Source organism: Oncorhynchus clarkii, chromosome 26 (genome assembly GCF_045791955.1).
Source record: "Oncorhynchus clarkii lewisi isolate Uvic-CL-2024 chromosome 26, UVic_Ocla_1.0, whole genome shotgun sequence".
NCBI lineage: Eukaryota > Metazoa > Chordata > Actinopteri > Salmoniformes > Salmonidae > Oncorhynchus > Oncorhynchus clarkii.
The window spans coordinates 29,388,560-29,407,940 of record NC_092172.1 but is presented as its reverse complement, the minus strand read 5'-3'; the positions used below and the strand labels follow the sequence as shown (position 1 = coordinate 29,407,940).

General features: G+C 49.0%; 1 protein-coding gene across 2 annotated transcripts in view; it reads right to left on the bottom strand.

The window, feature by feature from the left end:
• LOC139384466 (talin-2-like) overlaps nt 1-19,381 on the bottom strand; it is a 135,787-nt gene that overhangs the window by 7,002 nt on the left and 109,404 nt on the right. The window contains exons 43-52 of one of the 2 annotated variants that reach the window (XM_071129241.1): nt 18,843-18,944; nt 18,412-18,531; nt 18,040-18,186; nt 9,997-10,163; nt 2,653-2,836; nt 2,271-2,396; nt 1,972-2,043; nt 1,156-1,272; nt 404-589; nt 37-144 (exon numbers count right to left, since the gene is read on the bottom strand). In XM_071129241.1, coding sequence (XP_070985342.1) covers nt 37-144; nt 404-589; nt 1,156-1,272; nt 1,972-2,043; nt 2,271-2,396; nt 2,653-2,836; nt 9,997-10,163; nt 18,040-18,186; nt 18,412-18,531; nt 18,843-18,944 — 1,329 coding nt within the window. The remainder of the gene's footprint in view (nt 1-36; nt 145-403; nt 590-1,155; nt 1,273-1,971; nt 2,044-2,270; nt 2,397-2,652; nt 2,837-9,996; nt 10,164-18,039; nt 18,187-18,411; nt 18,532-18,842; nt 18,945-19,381) is intronic. The other variant, XM_071129242.1, reaches the window with a different exon arrangement.

Here is a 19,381-nt window from a genome sequence, read left to right as displayed (position 1 = left end):
CTATTCTCAAATCACAGACACACCCACCCAACCTACCACCAGCACATGCTCCAGTAGGTCAATGTAACCTGTGGTGCACTCTGTCCCGTAGAGCAGTGCTCTGCTCCGTACGTCCTTGTTCACCTCCTGGTGGTAAGCTGCTTGCTGAGGGACACAGACACAGAGTGTTAGGAGTCAGATGTTCCACTTTCCAGGTGGTCAATATTGATGAGATGAGGAGTAATATCAATATCTATTCTTCCTCTAACATCCACACGGTTTAGGGCCTAGGGATGATCACAACCTTGCATATAGTCAGCATGTTGAAAATGGCCGTGCTGGTCAGGGTTTAAGTATACAGGATAGGAGGGTAGGGGACAGAAGGTAGGGGGCATCTTCCCTAGTAAGGAGTATTGATCAGAACCTTGCATGTGGTCAGCATGTCGAAGATGGCCTTGCGACTCAGGTTAGCTGTGGAGATCACATCCTCCTGTCGTGCAGAGTTCCCAGCCGCCACTGCTTTGGCTGTTGCCGTGGTGATGCCCTTGGTCATGCGGATGAACTCTTCAGGCGTGGACGACTTCTCCGGGACGTCTTTAGACTGGAACACCTGAAGAAATACAACACTCAATATGTTCTTAAAAATCTCACTGATTTAATATATCAAACAGCTCTCCATATAATGGGCTATGTCCTATAATGACCAAACACACAACAGGCATACTAATGTGTCCCAATGTGGCAACACTGGTTGTTGAGTTTTAACTCTGGTTTATCTTATTGATGCCATGGTAATAGCCGTGTTTGATCAAGGCTCTAGTTGTAGTAGCTGCACTAGGAGGCTGTCCCGAGGGGGTACTGATAAAGCTTAGAGCTGGAACCACAAACTAATGGAGATCTGTGGTCCTCTGTCAGTTACTAAAGATAAGGATAGCAGGGAAAACACAGGGCCTGGGCCGTTCTAGAGTTCAGAGCTCATCTAGTGACGAGTCTATAAACCGCTATGGTTGATGATTCAATATGTCAATGCTTTTATAGTACGTAACTAAGACAGCATTTACAGCTTAGCTTGAGGACACGTTTAGGCCACAAAGCAGAAGTGAGAGAGCATGTCCATTGTCATCTATCCTAATCAAGTCATTGATGAAATAAATAACTTTATAGATGACTGCTTACCGTGAGTTCCTGTTTAATACATTCAATGGTGGCCTCCAGGGCTCTGGTCCCCCGCGTGGCCTCGTCCTCCACAGCCTTCACCGTCTTCAGCAGGGACGTCACGTTGGTCACCATCACCTGGTGGGTTACCAGAGGGGGGGCAATGGGGGAGACAGGTCCATGGATGTCAGTGGAAGAGACAGAACTGGGGGCATCAGAGAGACATCTTGCCTTTGGTGGGCGGAGAGATGAACCTTTTTTTCTGTTGACAGTTTGCGTGTGCTGTTGGTATTATGTACATAAACACCATATGGAACTGAAAGACAGGCAGCACAACAGCCATCAACATGAACCACCCTGCAGCTTGAGCTGAAGTTAATATAAGCCAAACTTGACCTGTTATCTACCGTCTGTCTGCCTCAGGGCTTGGAGAAGGTCCAAAAGCAGGTTAAAAGGAGTGCCCTGGATTACTATGACTGCGTCCCAAATGGCATCCTATTCCCTATATAGTGCACTACTTATAACCAGGGCCCCAAGTAGAGCACTATATAGGGAATATGATACCATTTGGGACGTAGTCATAGTAATCCAGGGCACCCATCAGCCTGTTAAACCGCATGCGCTAGGTAGGTAGTGGCTAACAGTGATTTTAGATCTGGCTTCCTTTCCACTTGGCTGGGTCATTGACTAGCGCTGGATGAGATTCGTGCATGGCGTTAGCATATAAGAGGTAGATGGGATGTTGATTAATGGCTAGGCCTAAAGGAGGGGGAAGAAATCTGCTGCTATGGCACACAACGACAGCATGCCTTCATCTGGTGTACTGGAAGTGCTCACCAGAACACCCTTTATGCACATATCAGACTGAGGAGGCATCTCGTTCACTTCTGCCATGTCTCTGGGGGACAACTGGGTGTAGATTACAAGATTTAATCTTACAATATTTTATTTCAGAGCACTAGACATAGTTCAAACATAATTGGTCGGTTGCCCGGACACAGATTAAGCCTAGTGCTGGACTAAAAAGCACTCTGTCAAGAAGATGTATAGTAACTGTATAATAATCTACAGCCAGGAGGGATGATGATAGAGACAGTGGCCTTAGAGTCCAATATGGGTCCTACTGGGTCTCCTACCTTGGCAGCACTCTTCAGCTGGTACATGGATGGGTCGTCTGCAGCCTTGCCCGCAGCACACTTAGTGGCTCCTATGAGCTCAGCCAGGGCCTTGGCCACGTCTTTCACTGCGTTGATCAGAACCACCTATACAGAACACACACATATCATCAGCTTATTAAGGACACAACCTGGGGTAGAGTCCATCCCAGGTTGGGTACATCAATAGGTCCCCCTAAATAGCTACAGTACTTCCTACTTTTAATAGCAGTCTCTTTGAAAGGAAAGTTGCAGTAGGCCTATGTTTAATTAATTAAAAACAGTCTAAAATGGCACAGTAATTTTGTCCACTAAGGACTGTTCTGGAAACAGAAGATGTCACCTAAAATGAATAATAGGTCACCTGTGTCTCTGGGTCGTCAGAGCCGACGCTGGCGGCACCCAGTTTGACCACGTCAGTGAGCTGTGTGATGGTCTTAGCTGAGGACCGGGCAGCTTGGGCTAGTTTGTCCTGACCGGACGCTGCTCCAGACACCAACATCTTAGTGTCCTCCACCAAAGCCTTCGCTGTCTTCAATATGTTCTCCCTGGGAGGGGGTGCGGGGAGAGGGAGGAGAGAGACGGACAGACGAAGAGAGACCGAAGGAGGTGGTAAAATCTCTAAACTTCTACAGGTGTTACCAAGGGCCATGGTTAAACATTACGTTTTTTATTTTATTGGTCTTATTAATACCATCCTGCTATGAGACGACCCTCCACCAAAACAAAGATATGTCAAAACTCTTTTAACCCATTCAAAATGATAGCTCTTAACACTAGAACCCTAAAGCAGTCATTTTGACAGTTCATTATCTTTTTGGTTTTTATTACTCTGCCATTAACTCTTGCCCACTCTCTCCTTGACTTTTCCTAAATAAGTCTAAAAACACCGCCGTTGTTAGAATCTTAATATCACAAACAGAACTGGTATAATAACCAGTTATAGGAGGGCATGTCATTTTTGAACGTTTTTTCCCCCTTGCCCCTCCTCCCAACAGTAGGGCCTGCTCTGCTCCTCCTCCCAACATGAGGGCCTGCTCTGCTCCTCCTCCCAACAGTAGGGCCTGCTCTGCTCCTCCTCCCAACAGTAGGGCCTGCTCTGCTCCTCCTCCCAACAGTAGGGCCTGCTCTGCCCCTCCTCCCAACAGTAGGGCCTGCTCTGCCCCTCCTCCCAACAGTAGGGCCTGCTCTGCTCCTCCTCCCAACAGTAGGGCCTGCTCTGCTCCTCCTCCCAACAGTAGGGCCTGCTCTGCCCCTCCTCACAACAGTAGGGCCTGCTCTGCCCCTCCTCACAACAGTAGGGCCTGCTCTGCCCCTCCTCCCAACAGTAGGGCCTGCTCTGCCCCTCCTCCCAACAGTAGGGCCTGCTCTGCCCCTCCTCCCAACAGTAGGGCCTGCTCTGCCCCTCCTCCAAACAGTAGGGCCTGCTCTGCCCCTCCTCCAAACAGTAGGGCCTGCTCTGCCCCTCCTCCAAACAGTAGGGCCTGCTCTGCCCCTCCTCCAAACAGTAGGGCCTGCTCTGCCCCTCCTCCCAACAGTAGGGCCTGCTCTGCTCCTCCTCCCAACAGTAGGGCCTGCTCTGCTCCTCCTCCCAACAGTAGGGCCTGCTCTGCTCCTCCTCCCAAGATGAGGGCCTGCTCTGCTCCTCCTCCCAAGATGAGGGCCTGCTCTGCTCCTCCTCCCAACAGTACGGCCTGCTCTGCTCCTCCTCCCAACAGTACGGCCTGCTCTGCTCCTCCTCCCAACAGTACGGCCTGCTCTGCCCCTCCTACCAACAGTACGGCCTGCTCTGCCCCTCCTCCCAACAGTAGGGCCTTCTCTGCTCCTCTTCCCAACATGAGGGCCTGCTCTGCCCCTCCTCCCAAGAGTACGGCCTGCTCTGCTCCTCCTCCCAACAGTACGGCCTGCTCTGCTCCTCCTCCCAACATGAGGGCCTGCTCTGCTCCTCCTCCCAACAGTAGGACCTGCTCTGCTCCTCCTCCCAACAGTAGGGCCTGCTCTGCTCCTCCTCCCAACATGAGGGCCTGCTCTGCTCCTCCTCCCAACAGTAGGGCCTGCTCTGCTCCTCCTCCCAACATGAGGGCCTGATCTGCTCCTCCTCCCAACAGTAGGACCTGCTCTGCTCCTCCTCCCAACAGTAGGGCCTGCTCTGCTCCTCCTCCCAACAGTAGGGCCTGCTCTGCTCCTCCTCCCAACAGTAGGGCCTGCTCTGCTCCTCCTCCCAACAGTAGGGCCTGCTCTGCTCCTCCTCCCAACAGTAGGGCCTGCTCTGCTCCTCCTCCCAACAGTAGGGCCTGCTCTGCTCCTCCTCCCAACAGTAGGGCCTGCTCTGCTCCTTCTTCCGACAGTTGAAAGTGGAGTCCCAAGTTGAAACTGAACCTAAACTACACCTAAACTAATTTCACACACACAACAGATGAAATAAATTAAGTAAAGTATGATGTGGAAAAGGGGTGAGTTGATGAGCGAGGGGAAGCGAAAGAAGTTTACTAATGTAATCACCAATTGTAAATGAAGAACAGGGAGGGCCATTCTATTGTATTGATCCATTCTAATCCTCATCATCTCAAAATGGTATGTTCCCTATATGAGCAAAACAAATCCAACCAGTCTTATGAGACTACTCCGGACAACTTGGAGGACGCTACACAGTGAGAGGTAATTGTTGAACGGCTTTCAATCTCTGGGAAAATATCCACATCTCGCAGCAGGCACACGTTTCAGAGAATGTGGTGATGAGGCTTGTGGAACCTTACAAGGGGAGAACTGTCACCATGGACAATTACTTCACTTCACTGTCATTGGCAAACAAGTTGCTTGCAAAGAAAACAAGTATGGCAGGCACTATGAACAAACAGATATGGGAGCACCCTGCCTCTGCGCAAAATAAGAAACCTGCACAGCTGTGGTACTCAACAACAGTGCTGAAGAATGACAAGACAACGGGACACAAGCAAGAGAAAACTGGATACTATTACGCACTACAACCAAACAAAGGTATGTCCAAGTGTGTCAAGCAAGTGAAAGTTTAAAAAATTATGTCAACTGTTAGGACAAGGGATACTAGCTAAATGAAACCCAACTGATGAAGTACGAGCTGACAATAATTGTTTATTTTTGACTACTGTCATATTTTCATATATTCATTGTAATGTCATTATTGCTGTTGTGCCAAGTTTCACTATTTATCAAGACCACTTGGTGCCTATAATGATGTTCAGGCTACTGATGTTGTCATCATTTGATCGTGCGTCTTTTGACCCTACCTCTAATGATGTTCAGGCTACTGATGTTGTCATCATTTGACCATGTGTCTTTTGACCCCACTTCTAATGATGTTCAGGCTACTGATGCTGTCATCATTTGACCATGTGTCTTTTGACCCCACTTCTAATGATGTTCAGGCTACTGATGTTGTCATCATTTGATCGTGCGTCTTTTGACCCTACTTCTTGGTGGTTGGGGTATTTTCTTTGGTCTTTCTAAAAATAAGCTGTTGTCATGCTCCTAAGCATATGCTTTCTGTTTCATAGATGTAACAAAGCACTAAACAAATAAAATGTATTCAAAACGAGAATTTTTGTGTTTGAGCATCACAGTAAAGGAAAATGCTGTGTAATTTGAAATAAAATACAAATCAGATCATCGTGTTACCCAAGGCCTTCATTAACACAACCAAATGATCATTTTTGCTATAACATGAAATATATTAATTACACTGTTAGAATGTTGCAGTCAAAATGACTGCTCATTAGCTTGAAGGGCAGTCCATAGATGCCAAGCGGTTCTAGTGTTTAAAAGACGACATTATTCAACCTTCAGAGATTTCCATATCAAAGGTTGATCTTTGTCAGAGCATCTGCAGAGGCAGGGGTCAGGTAAGGTACAGTAGGTCTGAAGTGTTTAATAGAAGTGTTTGGTCTGAAGTACTGAGCGACTTCCTCTCCTCCCAGTCTGAATGATTTGTAGTGTGACTCCAGTCCAGACACTTCCTCCTGCCTGATCACTAGGCTATATGTCTTCCTGTCACTGAGTGCAGGGGTGGAGGTTGGCCTAAGGCACGTGTCAAACTCATTCCACAAAGGGCCAAGTGTCTGCGGGTTTTCCCTCCACCCTTGTACTTGATTGATTAATTAAGGTCACTGATGAGTAAGGAACTCCCCTCACCTGGTTGTCTAGATCTTAATTGAAAGGAAAAAACAAAAACCCGCAGACACTCAGACTCCGTGGAATGAGTTTGACACCCCTGGCCTAAGACCTGATTCCAGCTGTCTCTGTCACACACACACACAACCTTGTGGGGGGACACAATTCAGTCCCATTCAAACTCTTATTTCCCTAACCCCTAATCCTAAACCTAACCCGTACTCAATGTAAATAGTCTGGGTGGCCATTCGATTAGTTTAGTTGTTCAGCAGTCTTATGGCTTGGGGGTAGAAGCTGTTAAGGAGCCTTTTGGTCCAAGACTTGGCGAACCGGTACCGCTTGCAGTGCGGAAGCAGAGAGAACAGTTCATGACTTGGTTGCCTGGAGTCTGAAAATTCTTTGGGCCTTCTTCTGACACCGCCAAGTACAGTGGGGCAAAAAAGTATTTAGTCAGCCACCAATTGTGCAAGTTCTCCCACTTAAAAAGATGAGAGAGGCCTGTAATTTTCATCATAGGTACACTTCAACTATGACAGACAAAATGAGAAAAAAAATCCAGAAAATCACATTGTAGGATTTTTTATGAATTTATTTGCAAATTATGGTGGAAAATAAGTATTTGGTCACCTACAAACAAGCAAGATTTCTGGCTCTCACATACCTGTCTTGCTCTTCTTTAAGAGGCTCCTCTGTCCTCCACTCGTTACTTTTATTAATGGCACCTGTTTGAACTTGTTATCAGTATAAAAGACACCTGTCCACAACCTCAAACAGTCACACTCCAAACTCCACTATGGCCAAGACCAAAGAGCTGTCAAAGGACACCAGAAACAAAATTGTAGACCTGCACCAGGCTGGGAAGATTGAATCTGCAATAGGTAAGCAGTTTGGTTTGAAGAAATCAACTGTGGGAGCAATTATTAGGAAATGGAAGACATATAAGACCACTGATCTCCCTCGATCTGGGGCAAGATCTTACCCCGTGGGGTCAAAATGATCACAAGAACGGTGAGCAAAAATCCCAGAACCACACGAGGGGACCTAGTGAATGACCTGCAGAGAGCTGGGACCAAAGTAACAAAGCCTACCATCAGTAACTCAAATCCTGCAGTGCCAGACGGGTCTCCCTGCTTAAGCCAGTACATGTCCAGGCCCGTCTGAAGTTTGCTAGAGAGCATTTGGATGATCCAGAAGAAGATTGGGAGAATGTCATATGGTCAGATGAAACCAAAATATAACTTTTTGGTAAAAACTCAACTCGTCGTGTTTGGAGGACAAAGAATGCCGAGTTGTATCCAAAGAACACCATACCTACTGTGAAGCATGGGGGTGGAAACATCATGCTTTGGGGATGTTTTTCTGCAAAGGGACCAGGACAACTGATCCATGTAAAGGAAAGAATGAATGGGGCCATGTATCATGATATTTTGAGTGAAACGTGGCTGGGTCTTTCAGCATGACAATGATCCCAAACACACCGCCCGGGCAACGAAGGAGTGGCTTCGTAAGAAGCATTTCAAGGTCCTGGAGTGGCCTAGCCAGTCTCCAGATCTCAACCCCATAGAAAATCTTTGGAGGGAGTTGAAAGTCCGTGTTGCCCAGTAACAGCCCCAAAACATCACTGCTCTAGAGGAGATCTGCATGGAGGAATGGGCCAAAATACCAGCAACAGTGTGTGAAAACCTTGTGAAGACTTACAGAAAACGTTTGACCTCTGTCATTGCCAACAAAGGGTATATAACAAAGTATTGAGATCAACTTTTGTTATTGACCAAATACTTATTTTCCACCATAATTTGCAAATAAATTCATAAAAAATCCTACAATGTGATTTTCTGGATTTTTTTTCTCCAATTTTGTCTGTCATAGTTGAAGTGTGGTGAAAATTACAGGCCTCTCTCATCTTTTTAAGTGGGAGAACTTCAACAATTGGTGGCTGACTAAATACTTTTTGCCTCACTGTATATAGTTTCCGATGTCAGGAAGCTTGGCCATAGAGATTTATCTGGCCGTACGTACTACCTTCTGTAGCGCCTTCCGGTCAGATGCCGAGCAGTTGCCATACAGTGATGCAACCGGTGAGGATGCAGCTGTAGACATTTGAGGATCTGGGGACCCATGACAAATCTTTTCAGTTTCCTGAGGGGGAAAGGCTTTGTTTTGCCCTCTTCACAACTGTATTGGTGTGTTTGGACCATGATAGTTTGTTGGTGATCTGGACACCAAGGAAAATGAAAATCTCGACCCGCTCCACTATAGCCCCGTCGATGTTAATGCAGGCCTGTTCGGCCCTCCTTTTCCTATAGTCCACGGTCAGCTCCTTTGTCTTGCTCACATTGAGAGGTTGTTGTCCTGACATCACACTGCCAGGTCTCTAAACTCCTCCATATATGCTGACTCATTGTTGTCGGTAATCAGGCCTACCACTGTTGTGTCATCAGCAAACGTAATGATGGTGTTGGAGTCATGCTTGGCCATGCAGTCGTGGGTGAACAGGGAGTATAGGAGGACTCACCCCTGAGGGTCATCGTCAGAAAGTCCAGGATCCAGTTGCAGAGGGAGGTGTTTAGTCCCAGGGTCCTTAGCTTAGTGATGAGCTTTGTGGGCACTATGATGTTGAACGCTGAGCTGTAGTCAATGAACAGCATTCTCACATAGGTGTTCCTTTTGTCCAGGTGGGAAAGGGCAGTGTGGAGTGCGATTGAGATTGAGTCATCTGTGGATCTGTTGGGGGTGGTATGCGAATTGGAGTGGGTCTAGGGTTTCTGGCATGATGGTGTTGATGTGAGCTATGACCAGCCTTTCAAATCATTTAGGCATGTTACCTTCGCTATCTTGGGCACAGGGACTATGGTGGTCTGTTTGAAACATGTAGGTATTACAGACTCTGTCAGGGAGAGGTTGAAAATGTCAATGAAGACACTTGCCAGTTGGTCCGCACATGTTTTGAGTTCAAGTCCTGGTAATCATCATTTTAGTTCTGTATTGACCCGTTGCCTGTTTGATGGTTCGTCTTACCTGAACCCAAAAACCTAACCTTAACCCTAAAACTAACCCGAGCACTAACCCTAGCTCCTAACCCTAAATCTAACCCTAGCTCCTAACCCTAACCCTAGCTCCTAACCCTAAACCTAGCTCCTAACCCTAAACCTAGCTCCTAACCCTAACCCTAGCTCCTAACCCTAACCCCAGCTCCTAACCCCAGCTCCTAACCCCAGCTCCTAACCCCAGCTCCTAACCCCAGCTCCTAACCCCAGCTCCTAACCCCAGCTCCTAACCCCAGCTCCTAACCCTAGCTCCTAACCCTAGCTCCTAACCCTAGCTCCTAACCCTAGCTCCTAACCCTAAACCTAGCTCCTAACCCTAGCTCCTAACCCTAAACCTAACCCTAGCTCCTAACCCTAAACTTATCCCGAGCTCCTAATCCTTAATGTAATTCTAACCCTAACACTAATTATAACTCTAAACCCCCTAGAAATAGCACATGACCTTGTGGGGACTAACAAAATGTCCCCAGTTATTCAAAGTTTTGTTTCATTACTATTCTTGTAGTGACACACACCTGTGGTCAGCGAAGGACTCGTCATTCTCTGCGTTGAGTGTGCCAGCGGAGGCGAACATGATGGTGGTGTCCAGTTCAGCGATGATGCCAGAGACAGCACTGGCAGCTGTGATGCAGGCCTGAGTGCCCTTATTACCAGCCTGTAGGGCCGACAGCACCATCGACACCTGGACAGACACAGTCAAGCTGCTCAGTTTGATACATCCAGAGAGACACAAGCAGAGACAGCACACACTGAGGACTCCTGTAGGAGCCACAAACAAACAATCACAGATCACAGCCTCCATTGACACTGGGACTAGATCAGAGAAAGGGAGTTGGTGTGACTGTCGGTGTGGTTTCTTGTGTCCTTTTGTTTTCTTTCACTGCAGTGCTCTCAGATGTATTGATGTGTTGGTCTAATGTCTATCCATATCAGATGCAGACCATAGGGACTAGAGAACCCGTCCAGTCAAAATGACAGCTACATGGCACGCTTATTTCCTCTGCTACCTACTCAGCTGAGAGAATATCTGGCAAATCAGAGAGAGCGAGCGCCAGACAAAGCGAGCGCCAGACAAAGCGAGCGCCAGACAGAGCGAGCGACCGACAGAGCGAGCGACCGACAGAGCGAGAGCGACCGACAGAGAGAGCGCGACCGACAGAGAGAGCGCGACCGACAGAGAGAGCGCGACCGACAGAGAGAGCGCGACCGACAGAGAGAGCGCGACCGACAGAGAGAGCGCGACCGACAGAGAGAGCGCGACCGACAGAGAGAGCGCGACCGACAGAGAGAGAGAGAGCGACAGAGAGAGAGAGAGCGACAGAGAGAGCGACAGAGAGAGCGACAGAGAGAGAGCGACAGAGAGAGAGCGACAGAGAGAGCGACAGAGAGAGAGCGACAGAGAGAGAGCGACAGAGAGAGAGCGACAGAGAGAGCGACAGAGAGCGCGACAGAGAGAGCGCGACAGAGAGAGCGACAGAGAGCGAGCGACAGAGAGCGAGCGACAGAGAGCGAGCGACAGAGAGCGAGCGACAGAGAGCGAGCGACAGAGAGCGAGCGACAGAGAGCGAGCGACAGAGCGAGCAAGCGACAGAGAGAGAGAGCGAGCGACAGAGAGAGAGCGAGTGACAGCGAACGATCGACCGAGAGCGAGCCAGAGAGCGAGCGACCGACCGACAGAGAGCGACCGCGACGGAGCGACCGACCGACAGAGAGAGAGCGAGCGAGCGACAGAGAGAGAGAGAGCGAGCGACAGAGAGAGAGCGAGCGACAGAGAGAGAGAGCGAGCGACAGAGAGAGAGCGAGTGACAGCGAACGATCGACCGAGAGCGAGCCAGAGAGCGAGCGACCGACCGACAGAGAGCGACCGCGACGGAGCGACCGACAGAGAGCGAGCGAGCGACAGAGAGAGAGAGAGCGAGCGACAGAGAGAGAGAGCGAGCGAGCGACAGAGAGCGAGCGACAGAGAGAGCGAGCGACAGAGAGAGAGCGAGCGAGCGACAGAGAGAGAGCGAGCAAGCGACAGAGAGAGAGCGACCGACAGAGAGAGCGAGCGACCGACAGAGAGCGAGCGAGCGACCGATAGAGAGCGAGCGACCGACAGAGAGAGCGAGCGACCGACAGAGAGAGCGAGCGAGCGACCGACAGAGAGAGCGAGCGAGCGAGCGACAGAGAGCGAGCGAGCGACCGACAGAGAGCGAGCGAGCGACCGACAGAGAGCGAGCGAGCGACCGACAGAGAGCGAGCGACAGAGAGCGAGCGACCGATAGAGAGCGAGCGACCGATAGAGAGCGAGCGACCGATAGAGAGCGAGCGAGCGACAGACAGAGAGAGAGCGACAGACAGAGAGAGAGCGACAGACAGAGAGAGAGCGACAGACAGAGAGAGAGCGACAGACAGAGAGAGAGCGACAGACAGAGAGAGAGCGACAGACAGAGAGAGAGCGACAGACAGAGAGAGAGCGACAGACAGAGAGAGAGCGACAGACAGAGAGAGAGCGACAGACAGAGAGAGAGCGAGAGACAGTGAGAGAGCGAGAGACAGTGAGAGAGCGAGAGACAGTGAGAGAGCGAGAGACAGTGAGAGAGCGACAGACCGAGAGAGCGACAGACCGAGAGAGCGACAGACCGAGAGAGCGACAGACCGAGAGAGAGAGAGACAGAGAGAGAGAGAGACAGAGAGAGAGAGCGAGCGACCGACCGACAGAGAGCGAGCGAGCGACCGACAGAGAGCGAGCGACAGAGAGCGAGCGACCGATAGAGAGCGAGCGATAGAGAGCGAGCGACCGATAGAGAGCGAGCGACCGATAGAGAGCGAGCGACCGATAGAGAGCGAGCGACCGATAGAGAGCGAGCGAGCGACAGACAGAGAGAGAGCGACAGACAGAGAGAGAGCGACAGACAGAGAGAGAGCGACAGACAGAGAGAGAGCGACAGACAGAGAGAGAGCGACAGACAGAGAGAGCGACAGACAGAGAGAGAGCGACAGACAGAGAGAGAGCGACAGACAGAGAGAGAGCGACAGACAGAGAGAGAGCGACAGACAGAGAGAGAGCGAGAGACAGTGAGAGAGCGAGAGACAGTGAGAGAGCGAGAGACAGTGAGAGAGCGACAGACAGTGAGAGAGCGAGAGACAGTGAGAGAGCGACAGACCGAGAGAGCGACAGACCGAGAGAGAGAGAGACAGAGAGAGACAGAGACAGAGAGAGAGAGAGAGACAGAGAGAGAAAGAGAGCGACCGACAGTGAGAGCGAGCGACAGACAGTGAGAGCGAGCGACAGACAGTGAGAGCGAGCGAAAGACAGTGAGAGCGAGCGAAAGACAGTGAGAGCGAGCGACAGACAGTGAGAGCGAGCGACAGACAGTGAGAGCGAGCGAGCGACAGTGAGAGACAGTGAGAGCGAGCGAGCGACAGTGAGAGACAGTGAGAGCGAGCGAGCGACAGTGAGAGACAGTGAGAGCGAGCGAGCGACAGTGAGAGACAGTGAGAGCGAGCGAGCGACAGTGAGAGACAGTGAGAGCGAGCGACCGACAGTGAGAGCGAGCGACCGACAGTGAGAGCGAGCGACCGACAGTGAGAGCGAGCGACCGACAGTGAGAGAGCGACCGACAGTGAGAGAGCGACCGACAGTGAGAGAGCGACCGACAGTGAGAGAGCGACCGACAGTGAGAGAGCGACCGACAGTGAGAGAGCGACCGACAGTGAGAGAGCGAGCGACAGTGAGAGAGCGAGCGACAGACAGTGAGAGAGCGAGCGACAGACAGTGAGAGAGCGAGCGACAGACAGTGAGAGAGCGAGCGACAGACAGTGAGAGCGCGAGCGACAGACAGTGAGAGCGCGAGCGACAGACAGTGAGAGCGCGAGCGACAGACAGTGAGAGAGCGAGCGACAGACAGTGAGAGAGCGAGCGACAGACAGTGAGAGCGCGAGCGACAGACAGTGAGAGCGCGAGCGACAGACAGTGAGAGCGCGAGCGACAGACAGTGAGAGCGCGAGCGACAGACAGTGAGAGCGCGAGCGACAGACAGTGAGAGAGAATACCTGTCCATTTCCCTACATGGAAATTTAAAGCAGAGCCAATAAAATTCTACCACATTCACACAAAGACTTTAGCAATGTCCTTGGAAAAGCATTCCTTCCTAGGAGGATGATCTGTGATAACAGAAACACAGAATATTGGCGTATGTACCTTTACACTGCTCTTTGTTTGACATGTTTCACTGCATTCATTTAGTGCCAGTGGAATACTTATCATGTATCATTAAATCAAATCAAATTTTATTTGTCACATACACATGGTTAGCAGATGTTAATGCGAGTGTAGCGAAATGCTTGTGCTTCTAGTTCCGACAATGCAGTAATAACCAACAAGTAATCTAACTAACAATTCCAAAACTACTGTCTTGTACACAGTGTGAGGGGATAAAGAATATGTACATAAGGATATATGAATGAGTGATGGTACAGAGCAGCATAGGCAGATACAGTAGATGGTATCGAGTACAGTATATACATATGAGATGAGTATGTAAACAAAGTGGCATAGTTAAAGTGGCTAGTGATACATGTATTACATAAGGATACAGTCGATGATATAGAGTACAGTATATACGTATGCATATGAGATGAATAATGTAGGGTAAGTAACATTATATAAGGTAGCATTGTTTAAAGTGGCTAGTGATATATTTACATCATTTCCCATCAATTCCCATTATTAAAGTGGCTGGAGTTGAGTCAGTGTCAGTGTGTTGGCAGCAGCCACTCAATGTTAGTGGTGGCTGTTTAACAGTCTGATAGCCTTGAGATAGAAGCTGTTTTTCAGTCTCTCGGTCCCAGCTTTGATGCACCTGTACTGACCTCGCCTTCTGGATGATAGCGGGGTGAACAGGCAGTGGCTCGGGTGGTTGATGTCCTTGATGATCTTTATGGCCTTCCTGTGGCATCGGGTGGTGTAGGTGTCCTGGAGGGCAGGTAGTTTGCCCCCGGTGATGCGTTGTGCAGACCTCACTACACTCTGGAGAGCCTTACGGTTGAGGGCGGAGCAGTTGCCGTACCAGGCGGTGATACAGCCCGCCAGGATGCTCTCGATTGTGCATCTGTAGAAGTTTGTGAGTGCTTTTGGTGACAAGCCGAATTTCTTCAGCCTCCTGAGGTTGAAGAGGCGCTGCTGCGCCTTCTTCACAATGCTGTCTGTGTGAGTGGACCAATTCAGTTTGTCTGTGATGTGTATGCAGAGGAACTTAAAACTTGCTACCCTCTCCACTACTGTTCCATCGATGTGGATAGGGGGGTGTTCCCTCTGCTGTTTCCTGAAGTCCACAATCATCTCCTTAGTTTTGTTGACGTTGAGTGTGAGGTTATTTTCCTGACACCACACTCCGAGGGCCCTCACCTCCTCCCTGTAGGCCGTCTCGTCGTTGTTGGTAATCAAGCCTACCACTGTTGTGTCGTCCGCAAACTTGATGATTGAGTTGGAGGCGTGCGTGGCCACGCAGTCGTGGGTGAACAGGGAGTACAGGAGAGGGCTCAGAACGCACCCTTGTGGGGCCCCAGTGTTGAGGATCAGCGGGGAGGAGATGTTTTTGCCTACCCTCACCACCTGGGGGCGGCCCGTCAGGAAGTCCAGTACCCAGTTGCACAGGGCGGGGTCGAGACCCAGGGTCTTGAGCTTGATGACGAGCTTGGAGGGTACGATGGTGTTGAATGCCGAGCTGTAGTCAATGAACAGCATTCTCACATAGGTATTCCTCTTGTCCAGATGGGTTAGGGCAGTGTGCAGTGTGGTTGAGATTGCATCGTCTGTGGACCTATTTGGGCGGTAAGCAAATTGGAGTGGGTCTAGGGTGTCAGGTAGGGTGGAGGTGATATGGTCCTTGACTAGTCTCTCAAAGCACTTCATGATGACGGAAGTGAGTGCTACGGGGCGGTAGTCGTTTAGCTCAGTTACCTTAGCTTTCTTGGGAACAGGAACAATGGTGGCCCTCTTGAAGCATGTGGGAACAGCAGACTGGTATAGGGATTGATTGAATATGTCCGTAAACACACCGGCCAGCTGGTCTGCGCATGCTCTGAGGGCGCGGCTGGGGATGCCGTCTGGGCCTGCAGCCTTGCGAGGGTTAACACGTTTAAATGTCTTACTCACCTCGGCTGCAGTGAAGGAGAGACCGCAAGTTTTCGTTGCAGGCCGTGTCAGTGGCACTGTATTGTCCTCAAAGCGGGCAAAAAAGTTATTTAGTCTGCCTGGGAGCAGGACATCCTGGTCCGTGACTGGGCTGGATTTCTTCCTGTAGTCCGTGATTGACTGTAGACCCTGCCACATGCCTCTTGTGTCTGAGCCGTTGAATTGAGATTCTACTTTGTCTCTGTACTGACGCTTAGCTTGTTTTATAGCCTTGCGGAGGGAATAGCTGCACTGTTTGTATTCGGTCATGTTACCAGACACCTTGCCCTGATTAAAAGCAGTGGTTCGCGCTTTCAGTTTCACACGAATGCTGCCATCAATCCACGGTTTCTGGTTAGGGAATGTTTTAATCGTTGCTATGGGAACGACATCTTCAACGCACGTTCTAATGAACTCGCACACCGAATCAGCGTATTCGTCAATGTTGTTGTCTGACGCAATACGAAACATGTCCCAGTCCACGTGATGGAAGCAGTCTTGGAGTGTGGAGTCAGCTTGGTCGGACCAGCGTTGGACAGACCTCAGCGTGGGAGCCTCTTGTTTTAGTTTCTGTCTGTAGGCAGGGATCAACAGAATGGAGTCGTGGTCAGCTTTTCCGAAAGGGGGGCGGGGCAGGGCCTTATATGCGTCGCGGAAGTTAGAGTAACAATGATCCAAGGTCTTTCCACCCCTGGTTGCGCAATCGATATGCTGATAAAATTTGGGGAGTCTTGTTTTCAGATTAGCCTTGTTAAAATCCCCAGCTACAATGAATGCAGCCTCCGGATAAATGGTTTCCAGTTTGCAAAGAGTCAAATAAAGTTCATTCAGAGCCAACGATGTGTCTGCTTGGGGGGGGATATATACGGCTGTGATTATAATCGAAGAGAATTCTCTTGGTAGATAATGCGGTCTACATTTGATTGTGAGGAATTCTAAATCAGGTGAACAGAAGGATTTGAGTTCTTGTATGTTTCTTTCATCACACCATGTCACGTTAGTCATAAGGCATACGCCCCCGCCCCTCTTTTTACCAGAAAGATGTTTTTTCCTGTCTGCGCGATGCGTGGAGAAACCTGTTGGCTGCACCGCTTCGGATAGCGTCTCTCCAGTAAGCCACGTTTCCGTGAAGCAAAGAACGTTACAGTCTCTGATGTCCCTCTGGAATGCTACCCTTGCTCGGATTTCATCAACCTTGTTGTCAAGAGACTGGACATTGGCAAGAAGAATGCTAGGGAATGGTGCACGGTGTGCCCGTCTCCGGAGTCTGACCAGAAGACCGCCTCGTTTCCCTCTTTTTCGGAGTCGTTTTTTTGGGTCGCTGCATGGGATCCACTCCGTTGTCCTGTTTGTAAGGCAGAGCACAGGATCCGCGTCGCGAAAAGCGTATTCTTGGTCGTACTGATGGTGAGTTGACGCTGATCTTATATTCAGTAGTTCTTCTCGACTGTATGTGATGAAACCTAAGATGACCTGGGGTACTAATGTAAGAAATAACACGTAAAAAAACAAAAAACTGCATAGTTTCCTAGGAACGCGAAGCGAGGCGGCCATCTCTGTCGGCGCCGGAAGTAGACAGTAAACAGGATTGACTGGAGACCCTGGCTCCACTGCTCTGTGTTTGACATGTTTCACTGCATTAATTTAGTGCCAGTGGAATACTTATCATGTATCATTAAACAGGATTGACTGGAGACCCTGGCTCCACTGCTCTGTGTTTGACATGTTTCACTGTATTCATTTAGTGTCAGTGGAATACTTATCATGTATCATTAAACAGGATTGACTGGAGACCCTGGCTCCACTGCTCTGTGTTTGACATGTTTCACTGTATTAATTTAGTGCCAGTGGAATACTTATCATGTATCACTAAACAGGATTGACTGGAGACCCTGGCTCCACTGCTCTGTGTTTGACATGTTTCACTGTATTCATTTAGTGCCAGTGGAATACTTATCATGTATCATTAAACAGGATTCACTGGAGACCCTGGCTCCACTGCTCTGTGTTTGACATGTTTCACTGTATTCATTTAGTGCCAGTGGAATACTTATCATGTATCATTAAACAGGATTGACTGGAGACCCTGGCTCTACCGGAGGCCTTAAAGTCAACTGGAATGGTGTCACACAAGTTCCTAAAGTACTACTAGACGTTCCTTTAAAGTTGCAGTGGGGACCCTGTAGGCAGGCCAAGATATTATGTCGTAGTTTTCAGGTTACATTTCTATTTCAATTCAACAACCGAAAATGTAATTTATTTTCAAAGATGATTTTTCTTTTCATAACTCAAATTCCAATTGACTTATTGAATTGATGGGAGTTGAAAAGGAAGGTGTATGGTAAACCAGGTATGTGACCCCTTATTGGGATGGAAGACCTCTCCTACAGTACAGTACCTTCTCTGTGACGGTGCGGGCACACTCTATGAGCTCTCTCTTGGTGTAACTGTCTGAGGGGGTGATCTGCAGCGCTCCAGCCTTCTGCACCAGGAAGATACAGCCGTGACCCAGCTCCTGGACACCAGCCTTGATCTGGAAACCAATCTGGAGGGAGACAGAACCAGTATAGAAGACACCAATCAACCCAAGACATAACTTAATACTAACCTAATAAGGTGACAAAATAAAGATTTAATTAAACTCTCTGGTTGTACATTTGAATCCAGGTTATCTGGTACCAGGTTTGTTGAGTAGAAAGCAGATTAGAGTGACATAGTAGTCAAATTGGGACAATAGAGATGGATGGGATTGACTGTAGTGTTTGGATACCTCCTGGGGTTCTGCAGTGTGCGCGGCCAGACGTCCCTGCAGGGCCAGCTGGCTGTAGTCTGTGGTCACCCGAGAGGCCAGACCCCCCAGCTCCTCTGGACACGTCACAGACTTGGTCATCTAGAGGACAGAGAGACCAGTCAACATTAACACCAGACTTCCTGAACCCTTGAAAGGAATAGAGAAAACTATACAACACAGAGCCCGCTGGAGGACGTTTGTGGATGATTTGTGATCCACGGGAAGAAAAAGGGGTTGAGTCCTGAAACAAGACGTTTGATAATTCTTTCAACGAATGTTGGCTATGTTACCGCAAAGCACTTTGTGACAAATGTTGTCGTAAAGAGGGCTTTATAAATACAATTATATTGATTGATCGCTATAGAGATAAATTGTTAAACAAAAATAAATAGGTATTGAATCTAATTTACCATTTCCTGGGCGGTGACCGCAATGGCCTTGGAGTATTTCACCATGGTAGTCTGGTAGTCTACAAATGATCCTTCTGGTTCAGGAGAGGTCCCCTCGTCCAGCTGAGAGGAAAGAAACATAGAAACCCTTACTCAACCAAAAATAAACCCTCATTCAAACGTGAAAAAATAAATAACATTCTAACCGCCCCAAAAAACAAAAAACCAATCCTTAAACAACCCTTAAGCCAAACATACAACCCTTATTCAACCTGCATTATGAACTCTCTTGGCATACTGAACTGTTTTAACATACTTCCTTACTAACGTCTTCCTGGCAAAGTATCCACCTTCAGAATATGATCATGAATATGCACATTAGCTCATTCCAATCCATCATTAGCATATCCGTCTGTAAATATACTGTCACTTATTAGACACCCGTCGTTATGATGTCAGCCACTTTACCAAATCAACACAGAGTAAGACACAAATGGTTCCCACATGGATGCTTCTTGCACGCTGGCTGGAATGTGTACTGACGATAATAGTGATAGACT